The sequence below is a fragment of the Phoxinus phoxinus genome (genome assembly GCF_949152265.1).
Source record: "Phoxinus phoxinus genome assembly, chromosome: 21".
Taxonomy (NCBI): Eukaryota; Metazoa; Chordata; class Actinopteri; order Cypriniformes; family Leuciscidae; genus Phoxinus; species Phoxinus phoxinus.
Genome location: NC_136896.1, coordinates 314,211 through 332,500, shown reverse-complemented (window position 1 = coordinate 332,500; position 18,290 = coordinate 314,211). Strand labels below are relative to the sequence as shown.

The window sequence follows — 18,290 nt, the reverse complement described above, 5'->3', positions numbered from 1 at the left end:
CAATCAGAACACGGAAGGCCTCGTTCAGGTTCTGGTAAGAGAATTTATCCGCAGCGTCTCCAATCACAACACAGTTAGGAGAACTCGTGTCCACGCCCTCAAACTCTGCCATCAGACCTGAGAACACACACACACACACACACACACTCGTCACTGCAAACACACATCTTTCTTCTCTGGAACTTTGTGTTGCGATGAAGATGTTGATGATGAAGGTGATGAGAGTGTTTATGATGATGAAGGTGATGAGAGTGTTTATGATGATGAAGGTGATGATGATGATGAGTGCAGTACCGTCGTGCACCAGCAGGTGTGGCCTCAGGCGTCTCTCTCGGAGGATGCGCACGAGCGCGGGCGCGGGCGAGAACACGTGACTGACGCTGATGTCGAAGCCCATCACACGCAACTTCTGCACGAACTGCTCACGCGTGCTCTGAGTCTCGTTAGTGCAGAAGCGCACGGTCAGACCCGAGTCCATCAGCCTGACACACACACACACACACGCGCGCGCACGCACACGCACACGCACACACACACGCACGCACACACACAAGTACACGCACACACACACACACAAGTACACGCACACACACAAGTACACGCACACACACACACAAGTACACGCACACACACACAAGCACACACGCGCACACACACACAAGCGCACGCACACACACAAGCGTGGACACACCCACGCAAACTTTTGTTTTATATTTGTGTATATTGTTTAGTTTTTATCTGATCAGATAGTGAGTAAAAGATGATGACAGTCGGCATCAATTCAGTTTAACACTGAGCATTGCATTGTGGGATACTCAGCACAGAATAGCTAATATACTAATGCAGGGTTTGCCGACCTTTCTTCAGTCGAACCACCTTTGAAAACTAAATAAATGTGTGCACCCTACACTAGTGTCGCCTCGATACTCCTCGATACTACTCGATACTCCTCTTATTATTCGTTCAAGCACGAAAGAGAAGCCGATTCTGGCGCGCCTGTGCACGAAGAAGAACGTGATTATATAAAGTAACGCTAGCCAAAGGACGACAGAAAGCAGATGCTGCGCAACTGCGCTAACCCGCTAAACTGAAGAACGCTAATCGCACGCGTTACATTCCTCAGCACTGGGAATGACGCACTGGGAATGAAGCACTGGGAATGACGCACTGGGAATCAAGCACTGGGAATCAAGCACTGGGAATGACGCACTGGGAATGACGCACTGGGAATGACGCACTGGGAATGAAGCACTGGGAATGAAGCACTGGGAATGACGCACTGGGAATGAAGCACTGGGAATGAAGCACTGGGAATGACGCACTGGAAATGAAGCACTGGGAATGACGCACTGGGAATGACGCACTGGGAATGAAGCACTGGGAATGAAGCACTGGGAATGACGCACTGGGAATGAAGCACTGGGAAAATGAAGCACTGGGAATGACGCACTGGGAATGAAGCACTGGGAATGACGCACTGGGAATGAAGCACTGGGAATGACGCACTGGGAATGACGCACTGGGAATGAAGCACTGGGAATGACGCACTGGGAATGACGCACTGGGAATGACGCACTGGGAATGACGCACTGGGAATGACGCACTGGGAATGACGCACTGGGAATGAAGCACTGGGAATGAAGCACTGGGAATGACGCACTGGGAATGACGCACTGGGAATGACGCACTGGGAATGAAGCACTGGGAATGACGCACTGGGAATGACGCACTGGGAATGAAGCACTGGGAATGACGCACTGGGAATGACGCACTGGGAATGACGCACTGGGAATGAAGCACTGGGAATGACGCACTGGGAATGAAGCACTGGGAATGACGCACTGGGAATGACGCACTGGGAATGAAGCACTGGGAATGAAGCACTGGGAATGACGCACTGGGAATGACGCACTGGGAATGAAGCACTGGGAATGACGCACTGGGAATGACGCACTGGGAATGAAGCACTGGGAATGACGCACTGGGAATGACGCACTGGGAATGACGCACTGGGAATCAAGCACTGGGAATGACGCACTGGAAATGACGCACTGGAAATGACGCACTGGGAATGACGCACTGGAAATGAAGCACTGGGAATGACGCACTGGGAATCAAGCACTGGGAATGACGCACTGGGAATGACGCACTGGGAATGACGCACTGGAAATGACGCACTGGGAATGAAGCACTGGGAATGACGCACTGGGAATGAAGCACTGGGAATGACGCACTGGAAATGAAGCACTGGGAATGACGCACTGGGAATCAAGCACTGGGAATGACGCACTGGGAATGACGCACTGGAAATGACGCACTGGGAATGACGCACTGGGAATGACGCACTGGGAATGAAGCGCTGGGAATGAAGCACTGGGAATGAAGCGCTGGGAATGAAGCACTGGAAATGACGCACTGGGAATGAAGCACTGGGAATGAAGCACTGGGAATGACGCACTGGGAATGAAGCACTGGGAATGACGCACTGGAAATGACGCACTGGGAATGAAGCACTGGGAATGACGCACTGGAAATGACGCACTGGGAATGAAGCACTGGGAATGAAGCACTGGGAATGACGCACTGGGAATGAAGCACTGGGAATGACGCACTGGGAATGACGCACTGGGAATGACGCACTGGGAATGAAGCACTGGGAATGACGCACTGGGAATGAAGCACTGGGAATGACGCACTGGAAATGACGCACTGGGAATGAAGCACTGGGAATGACGCACTGGAAATGACGCACTGGGAATGAAGCACTGGGAATGAAGCACTGGGAATGACGCACTGGGAATGAAGCACTGGGAATGACGCACTGGGAATGACGCACTGGAAATGACGCACTGGGAATGACGCACTGGGAATGACGCACTGGAAATGAAGCACTGGGAATGAAGCACTGGGAATGACGCACTGGGAATGAAGCACTGGGAATGAAGCACTGGGAATGAAGCACTGGGAATGACGCACTGGGAATGAAGCACTGGGAATGACGCACTGGGAATGACGCACTGGAAATGACGCACTGGGAATGAAGCACTGGGAATGAAGCACTGGGAATGACGCACTGGGAATGACGCACTGGGAATGACGCACTGGAAATGACGCACTGGGAATGACGCACTGGAAATGACGCACTGGGAATGACGCACTGGGAATGAAGCACTGGGAATGACGCACTGGGAATGACGCACTGGGAATGACGCACTGGGAATGACGCACTGGGAATGACGCACTGGGAATGACGCACTGGAAATGACGCACTGGGAATGACGCACTGGAAATGACGCACTTGTTTTTAATAATGTTTGAACTTTATCAGTTTTATCATCATTTATTAGTTTCTTTATCAGCTCGTTGCTGTGGTATCGAAGAACTTCAAGGGGCTTTAAGTAATAAATGAAAAGCAAAGTTACAATTTTGTGATCCGGTCCACCACTATAGACCATAAATCAAATCAAATTACATTTTTCATAAAGATATGGCAGAAATAATAAGATTAGTATAGTAGTATGCATTGAGAAAGTTTGTATATGCACAGGATATATATATATATAGATAGATAGATAGATAGATAGATAGATAGATAGATAGATAGATAGATAGATAGATAGACAGACAGACAGACAGACAGACAGACAGACAGATAGATAGATAGATAGATAGATAGATAGATAGATAGATAGATAGATAGATAGATAGATAGATAGATAGATAGATAGATAGATAGATATACCGCTTCACTGCTTCTATAGATCCGGGGATCGCTTGTCCTCCTCCTTCTCCACTGTCATACAGAACTCCACACATGTCTAATATCACTCCTTTCACACTCTTCAACCACTCCATTCCGCTCGCGGCTGCCATTCTGCTGACGCTGCTGCGCATGCGCGGCGCACGGCCTTCTGGGAAGTGAAGTTCTTCTGTCGCACGTCCCACGAAAAATTACCTTTATTAATTAAATGTATTCGTTGTATGAACGCTTGTATTGTATTTTCGTTTGTTTTTGTAAAAACAATAATATGTTTGTAATATTATTAATTTAATCATTAATTTTGCCTAAACAAAATATTTTGGACAATATTTATATATTTTGATTTTAAACTACAGCAGGGGAAATACATTACCAATGTATAATATTACCATTAGACATCTCGAGGCAACCCTGCGTCAGTATTGCGTCACACTCTGCGTCTGTCCTGGGCCTCGTCGTCACGCGCTCAATCACTCGAACTCCATCACTTACAGGTGCAATAAAACCATTAAAGTGTGTCATTAAATGTTTTTTAAAGAAATGTTCCATATTTCTGCAGAAACCGCTCAACGTTGATCAGCGCTGAAGCGAGTTGCGTCATGACGCAGAGTGACGTGTTTGCGTTCATTTGAATAATCCGTGTATAGGCGGCGCGCGACACGCAGCAGAGCAGACTCGACCCGCACGGACCCGCAGCAGGTAAAACACACTCATAAACACACTCATAAACACACTCATAAACACACACTGAAGCGGGTTATCGCGCGTTACGTGACGAGAGAAACACCACACGGGTGTTACATCAGATTACAGCGCGAGACGGGAGGGCTGATGAATATTGATAAGACGAGGATGAGCTCACATCAACTTCAGTGATAAACATGAGGGCGATGAGGTCCCTCTCGCTGTGTGTGTGTGTGTGTGTGTGTGTGTGTGTGTGTGTGTGTGTGTGTGAGAACTGATTCATGTAGGATTCACTGCGAGTCTAGTAGTCAGTGATATACATTTTATTTTATGTAGTTATTTTATTGAACTTCTTTGGACTGCTGTGTAACTATATTCGTTATTATTATATATTTATTATCTGTGTGTGTGTGTGTGTGTGTGTGTCTTTATTTAACCCTGGCAGCGCTCGTGGTGGGTGTTTTGAGGGCAGTGAGTGTTCAGCCAATCAACTGACGTGCGAGACATCACGTGATCACACGCCTCCAATAATACTGACACTTGTTGAAAAGTTGCTGCGAATCAGTTTAATAATTGATGAGAGTCTCTGAGCAGAACGAGACTGATGATATTTGCTTATTTGAGATCATAAAGAATAATAATGATAAATAAATAAAAAGATTATAATACAGAAATAATGTAACAACTGAATTTAGAAATGGAACATTATATACATGTGTGTAGGTCTGATGGGGAGTGACTGAGTGTTTATTGGATGTTTGCTTCTTTCTGGTTCTTTCTATTATCTATAGACATGATCATGTGATTGAGAAATGAAATAATTGAACATTAATGTAGCAGTATTATGAGTATAAAAGCCGCTGGATCTGGAGAAACACTAGACACGATGATGATGATGATGATGATGATGATGAAGATGATGAAGATGATGATGATGATGATGATGAAGATGTCATGACCAGCGGATCTGCGTCTGGATGAGGAACGCCTGATGGTTTGTTGGATTCTGCCGGTTCATCAGTTTCTTTCACTCGCTCCAGAGGACACGTGCTCCTCTCCGGACAGACATGTGACTTCATCATCATCACTGCTCTCAGAAACGGGGATGAAGCTATTTTCATCCGTTCATGTTGATGGATAAACTCACGATTCTATACGGTAAACAGAAGCTGAAACTTTTGCAGTGAGAGTTAAAATCCCCATGAAATCAACATCTGTGACTCTTGTCTGTGTTCATTGTAAATGATTTATGGGTGCACATCATCATTGTGTTAATAGTGTTGAATGAGAGTAAGTTCCTCTTGCAGCTTCTCTTCACTGATGACGAGGGCGGGGCTATAACCTGTCACTCACACAAGATCAGCCAATAGCAAACCACAACCATCCAAACAACTCCCACATGTTCTTCACTTGGATATTGGTCATGTGGATATATTACATATGATGATTTGGTTTTTCTCTGTAATGTCACTGATGTTTTGGCAACTGATGTCGACCGTTCTGATAATTATGGAAATTCATAGGAAAATGTCAGTGGTGTGACTCGTACATGCGGTATATTAAATAATAAACCGTGGGAGTTGATTTTCTCCATGAGCAATTGATCTGAAGGTGAAAAGTGTATAATAGAATACCCTCTCTGATGAATCATTCACAATAACATCAGGAACATGAATAGAGACATATATATTTCATTAATGAAACCCTGCAGTTACATTTATTCATCTAGCAGACTTTCCATGATATCATAATTTTCACTCCGCTACAGTGTCCGTGTTCAAGCAGATTATGGGCAGTGTGTTTCTACACGATATCGCAAGGCAGCTCGATTCTAAACGCTGAGTTTTGTATTTTGTTTATTGAACTAAACTGTAATAAATGCTCTCACATTGTTTCTCTGTCAGAACGATCCGCCATGAACCGCATGAAGACTCTGATGAGAGGCGTGGGCAGAGTGACGCCCGCCCTGACCCGCGCAGTGCATTCTGGGACACGCACGTCCTCCGCCGCCTCCAGAGTAAAACACGAGGAGCGTCAGCTGACGTCAGAGGAGGTGTTTGCTCGCGAGGATCGTTACGGTGCTCACAACTACCACCCGCTGCCCGTGGCCCTGGAGCGAGGAGAGGGTAACCAACCACGAGCTTCACTGTGCACTCCACACGCCTCACTCCACACGCCTCACTCCACACTCCTCACTCCACACGCCTCACTCCACACTCACTCCACACGCAGACACACGCCTCACTCCACACGCCTCACTCCACACGCAGACACACGCCTCACTCCACACGCCTCACTCCACACGCAGACACACGCCTCACTCCACACGCCTCACTCCACACGCCTCACTCCACACGCCTCACTCCACACGCCTCACTCCACACGCAGACACACGCCTCACTCCACACGCCTCACTCCACACTCACTCCACACTCACTCCACACTCACTCCACACTCACTCCACACTCACTCCACACTCACTCCACACTCACTCCACACTCACTCCACACTCCACACGCCTCACTCACTCCACACGCCTCACTCCACACTCCTCACTCCACACGCCTCACTCACTCCACACGCCTCACTCCACACTCCTCACTCCACACGCCTCACTCACTCCACACGCCTCACTCCACACTCCTCACTCCACACGCCTCACTCCACACGCCTCACTCACTCCACACGCCTCACTCCACACTCCTCACTCCACACGCCTCACTCACTCCACACGCCTCACTCCACACTCCTCACTCCACACGCCTCACTCCACACGCCTCACTCACTCCACACGCCTCACTCCACACTCCTCACTCCACACGCCTCACTCACTCCACACGCCTCACTCCACACTCCTCACTCCACACGCCTCACTCACTCCACACGCCTCACTCCACACGCCTCACTCCACACGCCACACTCCTCACGCCTCACTCCACACGCCTCACTCCACACGCAGACACACGCCTCACTCCACACGCCTCACTCCACACGCAGACACACGCCTCACTCCACACGCCTCACTCCACACGCCACACTCCTCACTCCTCACTCCACACGCCTCACTCCACACTCCTCACTCCACACGCCTCACTCCACACGCCTCACTCCACACGCCGCACTCACTCCACACGCCTCACTCCACACGCCTCACTCCACACGCCTCACTCACTCCACACGCCTCACTCCACACGCCTCACTCACTCCACACGCCTCACTCCACACTCCTCACTCCACACTCCTCACTCCACACGCCTCACTCACTCCACACGCCTCACTCCACACGCCTCACTCCACACGCCTCACTCACTCCACACGCCTCACTCACTCCACACGCCTCACTCCACACGCCTCACTCCACACTCCTCACTCCACACTCCTCACTCCACACTCCTCACTCACTCCACACGCCTCACTCCACACGCCTCACTCACTCCACACGCCTCACTCCACACGCCTCACTCCACACTCCTCACTCCACACTCCTCACTCCACACTCCACACGCCTCACTCCACACGCCTCACTCCACACTCCTCACTCCACACGCCTCACTCCACACGCCTCACTCCACACGCCTCACTCCACACTCCTCACTCCACACTCCACACGCCTCACTCCACACGCCTCACTCCACACGCCTCACTCCACACGCCTCACTCCACACGCCTCACTCCACACGCCTCACTCCACACGCCTCACTCCACACGCCTCACTCCACACTCACTCCACACGCCTCACTCCACACGCCTCACTCCACACTCCTCACTCCACACTCCTCACTCCACACTCCTCACTCCACACTCCACACGCCTCACTCCACACGCCTCACTCCACACGCCTCACTCCACACGCCTCACTCCAGGACTCAGAGGAAGACCGCGAGTGCTTAGGATGCCATTTGGGACAGAGCAAATATTGTCTAAAATGTGACTCAATTTAAACTTCTTAATTTATTGAACTATTGTATATAATCAGTATCATATTTGCACTCATGCTGTTCAGAACATAAGCAGCTCTCAGTGATATCACAGTAGAGACTCATCTAGTCAGCTTTATTTCTACAGCTGTTTAAACGATACAGAGTGTTTCACAGCAGCTTTACAGAGATAACAGGAAAAACCTGTGTGTCTCGCTGTTCGTCATCCATCAAGTGTAAGATGACTGGGGCGGGTGTTGAAATGTGTTAATGATTTTAACCTGTTATTAATAAGGAAATGGTTCCCTTCCTAAAGTTCCTAACACATACACACACCAGTACACTAGTGGATGCTGTCAGCCACGTCTGAACACGCTTCATATGACACCGTTTACTTCATTAATTGTAAGACTGAATAGTGCTGGGCGTTACAGTACATGACTGTGTTAACCACATCTTCTGCTGATTGAGAGAGGAAATACTGCAGTAGATTGACTTGGAATGCCCTATTTTACCGTCATGAGTGAATATTGTAGAAAAAATCCACACTAGTATTAGTACAGGTTTGCAGTGTTTACACAGAGGTTCCAGCAGGAGGCGCTCCGTAATCACTCGACAGCTTATCAACGTACTTCTGGGGTTTTAGCTTGTTTGCTGTACACCTCGTCACACAGCAGTGTTTAGACATTGTTTTGTTATTTGTTGTATGTCAGAAATGACGAGGAGGCAGCTTCACACAGAATCAAGTCAATGGAGACGGTTGGATTGTTTCCCCCCCGGTGTGGGCGTGGCCTAATGCGCTCTGTCTCTATACTATACACAATCCTCCGCTGACTGGGTTTATAGAGGACATGTATCGCAGGTTCTGCCGTACACACGCTTTTATAAGGTTTGGCGCACGTACACTTTTAGTACGGATCACTTTTCTAAATGAGACCCCTGACCTTATAGTTTTTTCATTTATAGCAAAAGTCAAAAACTTTCTTTCTACTAAAGATTTTTTTATTGATTTATTTTGTTGTATTGTAAAGCATACGGTTGTGTTAAACTTGTGTTCTAAAACTTGACCCTTGACCTCTGCAGGGGTTCACCTGTGGGACGTGGAGGGCCGCCGGTACGTCGACTTCTTGAGCGCGTACAGCGCCGTAAACCAGGGTCACTGTCACCCGAAGATCATCGCCGCGCTGACGGCTCAGGCCTCCAGACTCACGCTCACGTCCAGAGCCTTCTACAACGACCAGCTGGGCGCCTACGAGCAGTACATCACCGGCCTGTTCGGGTACGACAAGGTGCTGCCCATGAACACAGGTGCGCCTCCGCCCGAACACACACTCCTGTGCGGGTCCGTGAGCGCAGCGTGTGATGCGTGTGTGTGTGTGTGTGTGTGTGTGTGTGTGTGTTGCAGGTGTGGAGGGTGGAGAGACGGCCTGTAAGCTCGCCCGTAAGTGGGCCTACACTGTCAAGGGCGTCCCGAAGAATGAGGCCAAGATCGTTTTCGCGAGTGAGTCCCTGAATCGTTACTCAGATCTTCTGACTCTGGATTGAGACGAGGACCGATGCCTCAGACCTCCTGACGTATCAAAGAACTAACAGTTGTTTTCATGTTGCTAGCGGTGTAACGCGACCCTCATGTCACGATTCAATACATATCCCCAAACTGAACTCTCCATACAGTATTATTGCAATATTCCAAGACATGTGGCGAGGCAAGTTTATTTACATAGCACATCTCATACACGATGGAGATTCAAAGTGCTTTACACAGAATACAAATAGTCAAAAGACATAAGAACAGTTTAGAATAAAAAGGAAATATAATACAGTGCAAAGTAAAGGTTGCAAATGTGATAATGTTAACAAAAAATGTACAGTTGATTAAAATGCTAAATTTGATATTACATTGTGTGTGTGAATGAGTAGTGTTGGACTCAGTGCTGGAAACCCAAAGCACAGGACCATAGAGACACCAGGATACAATATTCATGATCCTGAAGATGAAAACACAGGATTATTGTAGATGAATATGCTTGATCTCGGTCACTGACGGGATATATTTACAATAATATTGGCCACTTTTTACTGGTAAAGTCGTCCGGCATTATCAGGACACACATATTCCCCCATCGCATGATTATATATAGTATGTTAATGTAGCACTGACACTAGATCTCTAATAATAGTCATTTTTTATTTTGGGTGAAATATCCACGATACATAGGCTACTGTTGCACCCCTTCATGTTAAGCTTGTGCAGACGTGAGAAATGATGAGCAATGTAAGACTAAGGGGATGTACTTCTAGATCTCAGCTACTAGGATTGGGTTAGCATGAGGTAATAAACGGAGGAGCTCTTCAGCGCTGCTAGCACTATCGGCGGCAGTTCCCGGGTGTCGGCGTGTTCGCTCCGCAGGAACTAGGAACGGTTTAAGCTCGAGGAACTAATGTCCTCCTCCTTCAGAGTCGGTGTACACCAGCGCTATAGGAACTACAGTGACGCTAGTGATCTCTGATTGGCCGAACGCACGCGAAACACTGGCAACCCGCCATTAAAAAAAGACAATAAACTGTAAACTCACAGATTATAGGCTATATATTTACTTCACAAACTAACTCTACGAACAAGAAAACGGTGATAGATGAAGCTCTTCTTCTTACGCTGAGGAGAAAACCCAACATAACTCTGAGGAGACCGAGAGACACGTGATCATGTGCTTCTGCTCCGCAACACCGGACATCAAACACGCCACACGCTAATAACTCTTCATTACTGTCGACTTTTGTGTATAATAGTTACATATAATAACGTATCACACATTATTACACGTTCATGACTGTGTGTGTGTGTGTGTGTGTGTGTGTGTGTGTGTGTCCTGCAGTGGGGAATTTCTGGGGCCGTACGCTGGCGGCGATCTCCAGCTCCACAGACCCCAGCAGCCACGAGGGGTTCGGCCCGTTCATGCCCGGGTTCCAGCTGGTCCCGTATAATGACATCACTGCACTGGAGGTAAAGACACACACACAAGTTGGTGCAACTACAGTATGAGGACTCTCCATAGGCGTAATGGTTTTTATACTGTACAAACTGTATATTCTCTCTCCTTACACTGCCCCTATCCCTAAACCTGCCCATCACACACACACACACACACACACACACTGCCCCTATCCCTAAACCTGCCCATCACACACACACACACACACACACACACTGCCCCTATCCCTAAACCTGCCCATCACACACACACACACACACACACACACTGCCCCTATCCCTAAACCTGCCCATCTCACACACACACACACACACACTGCCCCTATCCCTAAACCTGCCCATCACACACACACACACACACTGCCCCTATCCCTACCTGCCCATCACACACACACACACACACTGCCCCTATCCCTAAACCTGCCCATCTCACACACACACACACACTGCCCCTATCCCTAAACCTGCCCATCTCACACACACACACACACACACACTGCCCCTATCCCTAAACCTGCCCATCACACACACACACACTGTCCCTATCCCTAAACCTGCCCATCTCACACACACACACACACTGCCCCTATCCCTAAACCTGCCCATCACACACACACACACACACACACACACACACACACACACACACACACACACACACACTGCCCCTATCCCTACCTGCCCATCTCACACACACACACACACTGCCCCTATCCCTAAACCTGCCCATCTCACACACACACACACTGCCCCTATCCCTAAACCTGCCCATCACACACACACACACACACACACACACTGCCCCTATCCCTAAACCTGCCCATCACACACACACACACTGCCCCTATCCCTAAACCTGCCCATCTCACACACACACACACACACACACTGCCCCTATCCCTAAACTTGCCCATCTCACACACACACACACACACACACACACACACACACACTGCCCCTATCCCTAAACCTGCCCATCTCACACACACACACACACTGCCCCTATCCCTAAACCTGCCCATCACACACACACACACACACACACACACACACACACACACACACACACACACACACTCACACACACACACACACACACTGCCCCTATCCCTAAACCTGCCCATCACACACACACACACACACACACACACACACTGCCCCATCCCTGAACCTGCCCATCACGCACACACACACACACACACACACACACACACACTGCCCCTATCCCTAAACTTGGCCATCTCAGGAAACATTCTGCATTTTTACATTTTTAATAAAAAATGTTTTTTTTATGTCATTTATACACATTTGTTTCCTCATTAATCACATAAACAAGAGTACACACACACACATGCACACGCTTACTCACCAGGAACACTTGGAGATTTTCAGATCTTAAATGTTTGTTCGCTGTTAAATCCCTGACTCCAATAAATGCAGTTTGTGTAAAACTGCAAAGTAAAAGTTTGACAATTATTAAAAAATGAAGAGAGCCATACATGTAAGTTTCACCGTTTAAAATTGTAGTAGTGCTGTATTAAATATATAATAATGATTGTAATAATATTAATTCATATTAATGTGTGTGTGTGTGTGTGTGTGGTACAGAAAGCGCTGCAGGATCCACACGTGGCTGCGTTCATGGTGGAGCCCATCCAGGGTGAGGCAGGTGTCGTCGTCCCTGATGCTGGTTACCTCACTAAAGTCCGAGAGCTGTGCACTAAACACAATGCAAGTACACACACACACACACACACACACACTTCAATCACTCTCACACACACTTCAATCACTCTCTCACTCTCACACTCTCTCTCTCTCTCTCTCACACTCACACACGTCTATGTCTCTGTGTTGTAACTCAGTAGTGTGTGTGTTGTAACTCAGTAGTGTGTGTGTTGTAACTCAGTAGTGTGTGTGTTGTAACTCAGTAGTGTGTGTGTTGTAACTCAGTAGTGTGTGTGTTGCAGGTTCTGTTCATCGCGGATGAGGTTCAGACCGGTCTGGCCCGTACCGGCCGCCGATTGGCTGTGGATCATGAGGACGTAAGACCAGATGTGGTGGTTCTGGGTAAAGCTCTGTCGGGAGGAGTGTATCCTGTGAGTCTCACACACACGTCGGCACGCATCACACTCATGTGGTGGTTTATAGGAGGCACTTCTTGATGTGTGTGTGTTTCAGGTGTCTGCTGTTCTGTGTGATGATGAGGTGATGTTGACCATCAAACCCGGAGAACACGGATCCACGTATGGAGGAAACCCTCTGGCCTGCCGCGTCGCCATCGCCGCTCTAGAGGTGTGTGTGTGTGAGAGTGTGAGAGTGTGAGAGTGTGAGAGTGTGAGTGAGTGAGTGAGTGAGTGAGTGAGTGAGTGAGTGAGTGAGTGAGTGAGTGAGTGAGTGAGTGAGTGAGTGTGTGTGAGAGAGTGAGTGTGAGAGAGTGAGTGTGAGAGAGTGAGTGTGAGAGTGAGTGTGAGAGTGAGTGTGAGAGTGAGTGTGAGAGTGACTGTGAGAGTGACTGTGAGAGTGAGAGTGAGAGAGAGTGTGAGAGAGAGTGTGAGAGTGAGTGTGAGAGTGACTGTGAGAGTGACTGTGAGAGTGACTGTGACTGTGAGAGTGAGAGTGAGTGTGAGAGTGAGTGTGAGAGTGAGAGTGAGTGTGAGAGTGAGTGTGAGAGTGAGTGTGAGAGTGAGTGTGAGTGAGTGTGAGAGTGAGTGTGAGAGTGAGTGTGAGAGTGAGTGTGAGAGTGAGTGTGAGAGTGAGTGTGAGAGTGAGTGTGAGAGTGAGTGTGAGAGTGAGTGTGAGAGTGAGTGTGAGAGTGAGTGTGAGAGTGAGTGTGAGTGAGAGTGAGTGAGTGTGAGTGAGTGTGAGTGAGAGTGAGTGAGTGTGAGAGTGAGTGTGAGAGTGAGTGTGAGAGAGTGAGTGAGTGTGAGAGAGTGAGTGTGAGTGAGTGTGAGAGTGAGTGAGTGTGAGTGAGTGTGAGAGTGAGTGAGTGAGTGTGAGAGTGAGTGAGTGTGAGAGTGAGTGAGTGTGAGAGTGAGTGAGTGTGAGAGTGAGTGAGTGTGAGAGTGAGTGAGTGTGAGAGTGAGTGAGTGTGAGAGTGAGTGAGAGAGAGTGAGTGAGTGTGAGAGTGAGTGAGTGTGAGAGTGAGTGAGTGTGAGAGTGAGTGAGTGTGAGAGTGAGTGAGTGTGAGAGTGAGTGAGTGTGAGAGTGAGTGAGTGTGAGAGTGAGTGAGTGTGAGAGTGAGTGAGTGTGAGAGTGAGTGAGTGAGTGTGAGAGTGAGTGAGTGTGAGAGTGAGTGTGAGAGTGAGTGAGTGAGTGTGAGAGTGAGTGAGTGAGTGAGAGTGAGTGTGAGAGTGAGTGTGAGAGTGAGTGTGAGAGTGAGTGAGTGTGAGAGTGAGTGAGAGTGAGTGAGTGTGAGAGTGAGTGTGAGAGTGAGTGTGAGAGCGAGTGTGAGAGTGAGTGAGTGTGAGAGTGAGTGAGAGTGAGAGTGAGAGAGAGTGAGTGTGAGAGTGAGTGTGTGTGAGAGTGAGTGAGTGTGAGAGTGAGTGTGAGAGTGAGTGAGTGAGTGTGAGAGTGAGTGAGTGAGTGTGAGAGTGAGTGAGTGAGTGTGAGAGTGAGTGAGTGAGTGTGAGAGTGAGTGAGAGTGAGTGAGAGTGAGTGTGAGAGTGAGTGTGAGAGTGAGTGAGTGTGAGAGTGAGTGAGTGTGAGAGTGAGTGTGAGAGTGAGTGAGTGTGAGAGTGAGTGAGTGTGAGAGTGAGTGAGTGTGAGAGTGAGTGAGTGTGAGAGTGAGTGAGTGTGAGTGAGTGAGTGTGAGAGTGAGTGAGTGAGTGTGAGAGTGAGTGAGTGTGAGTGAGTGAGTGTGAGAGTGAGTGAGTGTGAGAGTGAGTGAGTGAGTGTGAGAGTGTGAGTGAGTGTGAGAGTGAGTGAGTGAGTGTGAGTGAGTGTGAGAGTGAGTGAGTGAGTGTGAGAGTGAGAGTGAGTGTTGAGAGTGAGTGAGTGTGAGAGTGAGTGAGTGAGTGAGAGTGAGTGAGTGAGTGAGTGTGAGAGTGAGTGAGTGAGTGAGTGTGAGAGTGAGTGAGTGAGTGAGTGTGAGAGTGAGTGAGTGTGAGAGTGAGTGAGTGTGAGAGTGAGTGTGAGAGTGAGTGAGTGAGTGTGAGAGTGAGTGAGTGAGTGAGAGTGAGTGTGAGTGTGAGAGTGAGTGAGTGTGAGAGTGAGTGAGAGTGAGTGAGTGTGAGAGTGAGTGTGAGAGCGAGTGTGAGAGTGAGTGAGTGAGTGTGAGAGTGAGTGAGAGTGAGTGTGAGAGTGAGTGAGTGTGAGAGTGAGTGAGTGTGAGAGTGAGAGTGAGTGTGAGAGTGAGAGTGAGTGTGAGAGTGAGTGAGTGTGAGAGTGAGTGAGTGTGAGAGTGAGTGAGTGTGAGAGTGAGTGAGTGTGAGAGTGAGTGAGTGTGAGAGTGAGTGAGTGTGAGAGTGAGTGAGTGTGAGAGTGAGTGAGTGTGAGAGTGAGTGAGTGTGAGTGAGTGAGTGTGAGTGAGTGAGTGTGAGAGTGAGTGAGTGTGAGAGTGAGTGTGAGAGTGAGTGAGTGTGAGAGTGAGTGAGTGTGAGTGAGTGAGTGTGAGAGTGAGTGAGTGTGAGAGTGAGTGAGTGAGTGTGAGAGTGAGTGAGTGTGAGAGTGAGAGTGAGTGTTGAGAGTGAGTGAGTGTGAGAGTGAGTGAGTGAGTGAGAGTGAGTGAGTGAGTGAGTGTGAGAGTGAGTGAGTGTGAGAGTGAGTGAGTGTGAGAGTGAGTGAGTGAGTGAGAGTGAGAGAGTGTGAGAGTGAGTGAGTGTGAGAGAGTGAGTGAGTGAGTGTGAGAGTGAGTGAGTGAGTGTGAGAGTGAGAGTGAGTGAGTGAGTGTGAGAGAGTGAGTGAGTGAGTGTGAGAGTGAGTGAGTGAGTGAGTGAGTGAGTGTGAGAGTGAGTGAGTGTGAGAGTGAGTGAGTGAGTGAGAGTGAGAGTGAGTGAGTGAGTGAGTGTGAGAGTGAGTGAGTGAGTGAGTGTGAGAGTGAGTGAGTGTGAGAGTGAGAGTGAGTGAGAGTGAGTGAGTGAGTGAGAGTGAGAGTGAGTGAGTGAGTGAGTGTGAGAGTGAGTGAGTGAGTGAGTGTGAGAGTGAGTGAGTGTGAGAGTGAGTGAGTGAGTGAGAGTGAGAGAGTGTGAGAGTGAGTGAGTGTGAGAGAGTGAGTGAGTGAGTGTGAGAGTGAGTGAGTGAGTGTGAGAGTGAGAGTGAGTGTTGAGAGTGAGTGAGTGTGAGAGTGAGTGTTGAGAGTGAGTGAGTGTGAGAGTGAGTGTTGAGAGTGAGTGAGTGTGAGAGTGAGTGAGTGTGAGAGTGAGAGTGAGTGTTGAGAGTGAGTGAGTGTGAGTGTGCGTCTCATCTTCTCTCTGGTTTCTGCAGGTTCTAGAGGAGGAGGGTTTGGCTGCTAACGCTGACCGGATGGGTCAGATCCTGCGAGCCGAACTCAACAAACTCCCCCGAGAGATCGTGAGCGGCGTTCGTGGGAAAGGCCTCCTGAACGCCATCATCATCAACGAGACCAAAGGTGAGTGTGAGTGTGAGTGTGAGTGTGAGTGTGTGTGTGAGTGTGTGTGTGAGTGTGTGTGTGTGTGTGTGTGTGCGCGGGAGTGTGTGTGCGCGCGAGTGTGTGCGCGCGCGAGTGTGTGTGCGCGAGTGTGTGTGCGCGAGTGTGTGTGCGCGAGTGTGTGTGCGCGAGTGTGTGTGCACGAGTGTGTGTGTGATAATCTACTTTTAATCTTTTGATCTCTCTCAGACTATGATGCGTGGCGGGTGTGTCTGCGTCTCCGTGACAACGGCCTGCTAGCAAAGCCCACACATGGTGACATCATCAGACTGGCTCCGCCCCTCGTTATAAACGAAGACGAGGTCAGAGAGAGTGTGGACATCATCAGCAGGACCATCATGTCGTTTTAAACCCTCTTCATCATCATCATCATCATCATCTGAGCTGTAATTCTGTCTGCTTTTAGCCTCTGAGCTGTAATTCTGTCTGCTTTTAGCCTTCATGTTTTAGCGGTTACAGGCGTTCAGGTCGAGCTCGGACTCTCTCTGCTCGGTGTTCATTCTCAGTGACAGTTTCTCCCGAACAGACGACGCTCTGTTTTAACTCTGGTGACGGTGCGCGGTCGTTCCTGGAGCGCTGCTGTGTTCACTCGTTCACAGAGTGTTCGTTTTTACCAAGTCTGACATGTTCATGTGGCCACTTTGAAGAAATGAGTTTTTCTCCCTGTGATGAGAGAATCGTGCACTTTAACGGCAGACATTAATGTTGGTGTGTGTGTGTGTGTGTGTGTGTGTGTGTGTGTGTGTGTGTGTGTGTGTGCTTCCTGTAGAACGTTTAAGGAACGTTTAATCAAATGAAGTGTGATCAGATGATGTTTCATTTCTGTTCTGAAATAAATCTTCAGTCAGCTGAGAGTCGGTTTGTTCTTTCTAATGTAATGAGTTTAATCATAATGTGTTTAATGAGAGTTGTCATACACAGACATCTGTTGATTGGTTTCTGAGTCCTCCTTATGAAACCTTGTAAAACCCCTTTAACTTACAAATGAAATTCCTCAATGACATCATTCTCCAGGAAGTGACATCATTTTGGAGGGAAAATCAGCAGCACAAACAGCAGTAAGTATTATCAATGGATCATGGATGTTTCTAGGTGTCAATCACTATCAACATTTAGAAAATATGAAAATGATTTTCAAGTTAACATGATAAATAAATAAAACAATTATAGATGTAATAAGGGCTGCTTGTTAGAAACTACCTGATTATTGAAGAGTGTCTGTGCAGACTCAGATCATGTGATGTTTGACATAAAGGGCTGGTATAATGTCCTTTTCACAAGATGTGAAATAAGTCTCTGATGTCCTGTGTGTGTGTGTGTGTGTGTGTG

The 18,290-nt window shown here is 48.3% G+C and overlaps 2 protein-coding genes across 7 annotated transcripts in view; one reads left to right on the top strand and one right to left on the bottom strand.

Annotated features, from left to right (window-relative positions):
- The window catches only part of lhpp (phospholysine phosphohistidine inorganic pyrophosphate phosphatase), a gene marked incomplete at its 5' end in the record, with an annotated part of 7,573 nt that extends 3,264 nt beyond the window's left edge, over positions 1 to 4,309 (bottom strand). For 3 of the 6 annotated variants that reach the window (XR_013795695.1, XR_013795696.1, XM_079595618.1), the window contains 4 exons: positions 1 to 117; positions 295 to 482; positions 3,743 to 3,929; positions 4,150 to 4,309. The exon at positions 1 to 117 is cut by the window's left edge and continues 37 nt beyond it. Coding sequence is in view for 3 of the 6 variants with exons in the window: in XM_079595618.1 (XP_079451744.1) it covers positions 1 to 117; positions 295 to 482; positions 3,743 to 3,929; positions 4,150 to 4,309 (652 nt within the window). Of the gene's footprint in view, positions 118 to 294; positions 483 to 3,742; positions 3,956 to 4,149 lie in introns of all 6 variants that reach the window. The other 3 variants (XR_013795697.1, XM_079595620.1, XM_079595619.1) reach the window with 2 other exon arrangements.
- A 10-nt stretch (positions 4,310 to 4,319) lies between these two features.
- Positions 4,320 to 17,405, top strand: oat (ornithine aminotransferase). Its single transcript, XM_079595617.1, has 10 exons — positions 4,320 to 4,459; positions 6,349 to 6,570; positions 9,445 to 9,669; positions 9,767 to 9,862; positions 11,238 to 11,365; positions 12,962 to 13,084; positions 13,324 to 13,452; positions 13,535 to 13,648; positions 16,778 to 16,922; positions 17,151 to 17,405. The coding sequence occupies exons 2-10, from the start codon at positions 6,360 to 6,362 to the stop codon at positions 17,309 to 17,311; spliced, it is 1,332 nt and encodes a 443-aa protein (XP_079451743.1). The 5' UTR covers positions 4,320 to 4,459; positions 6,349 to 6,359; the 3' UTR covers positions 17,312 to 17,405.
- Positions 17,406 to 18,290: the final 885 nt, after the last annotated feature.

Coding starts and splice junctions, on each gene's coding strand:
- oat (XM_079595617.1), top strand. CDS start 6,360: ATGAACCGCATGAAGACTCTGATGAGAGGCGTGGGCAGAGTGACGCCC. Junction 6,571..9,444: donor GGCCCTGGAGCGAGGAGAGG/GTAACCAACCAC, acceptor TGACCTCTGCAG/GGGTTCACCTGTGGGACGTG. Junction 13,085..13,323: donor AGCTGTGCACTAAACACAAT/GCAAGTACACAC, acceptor TGTGTGTTGCAG/GTTCTGTTCATCGCGGATGA.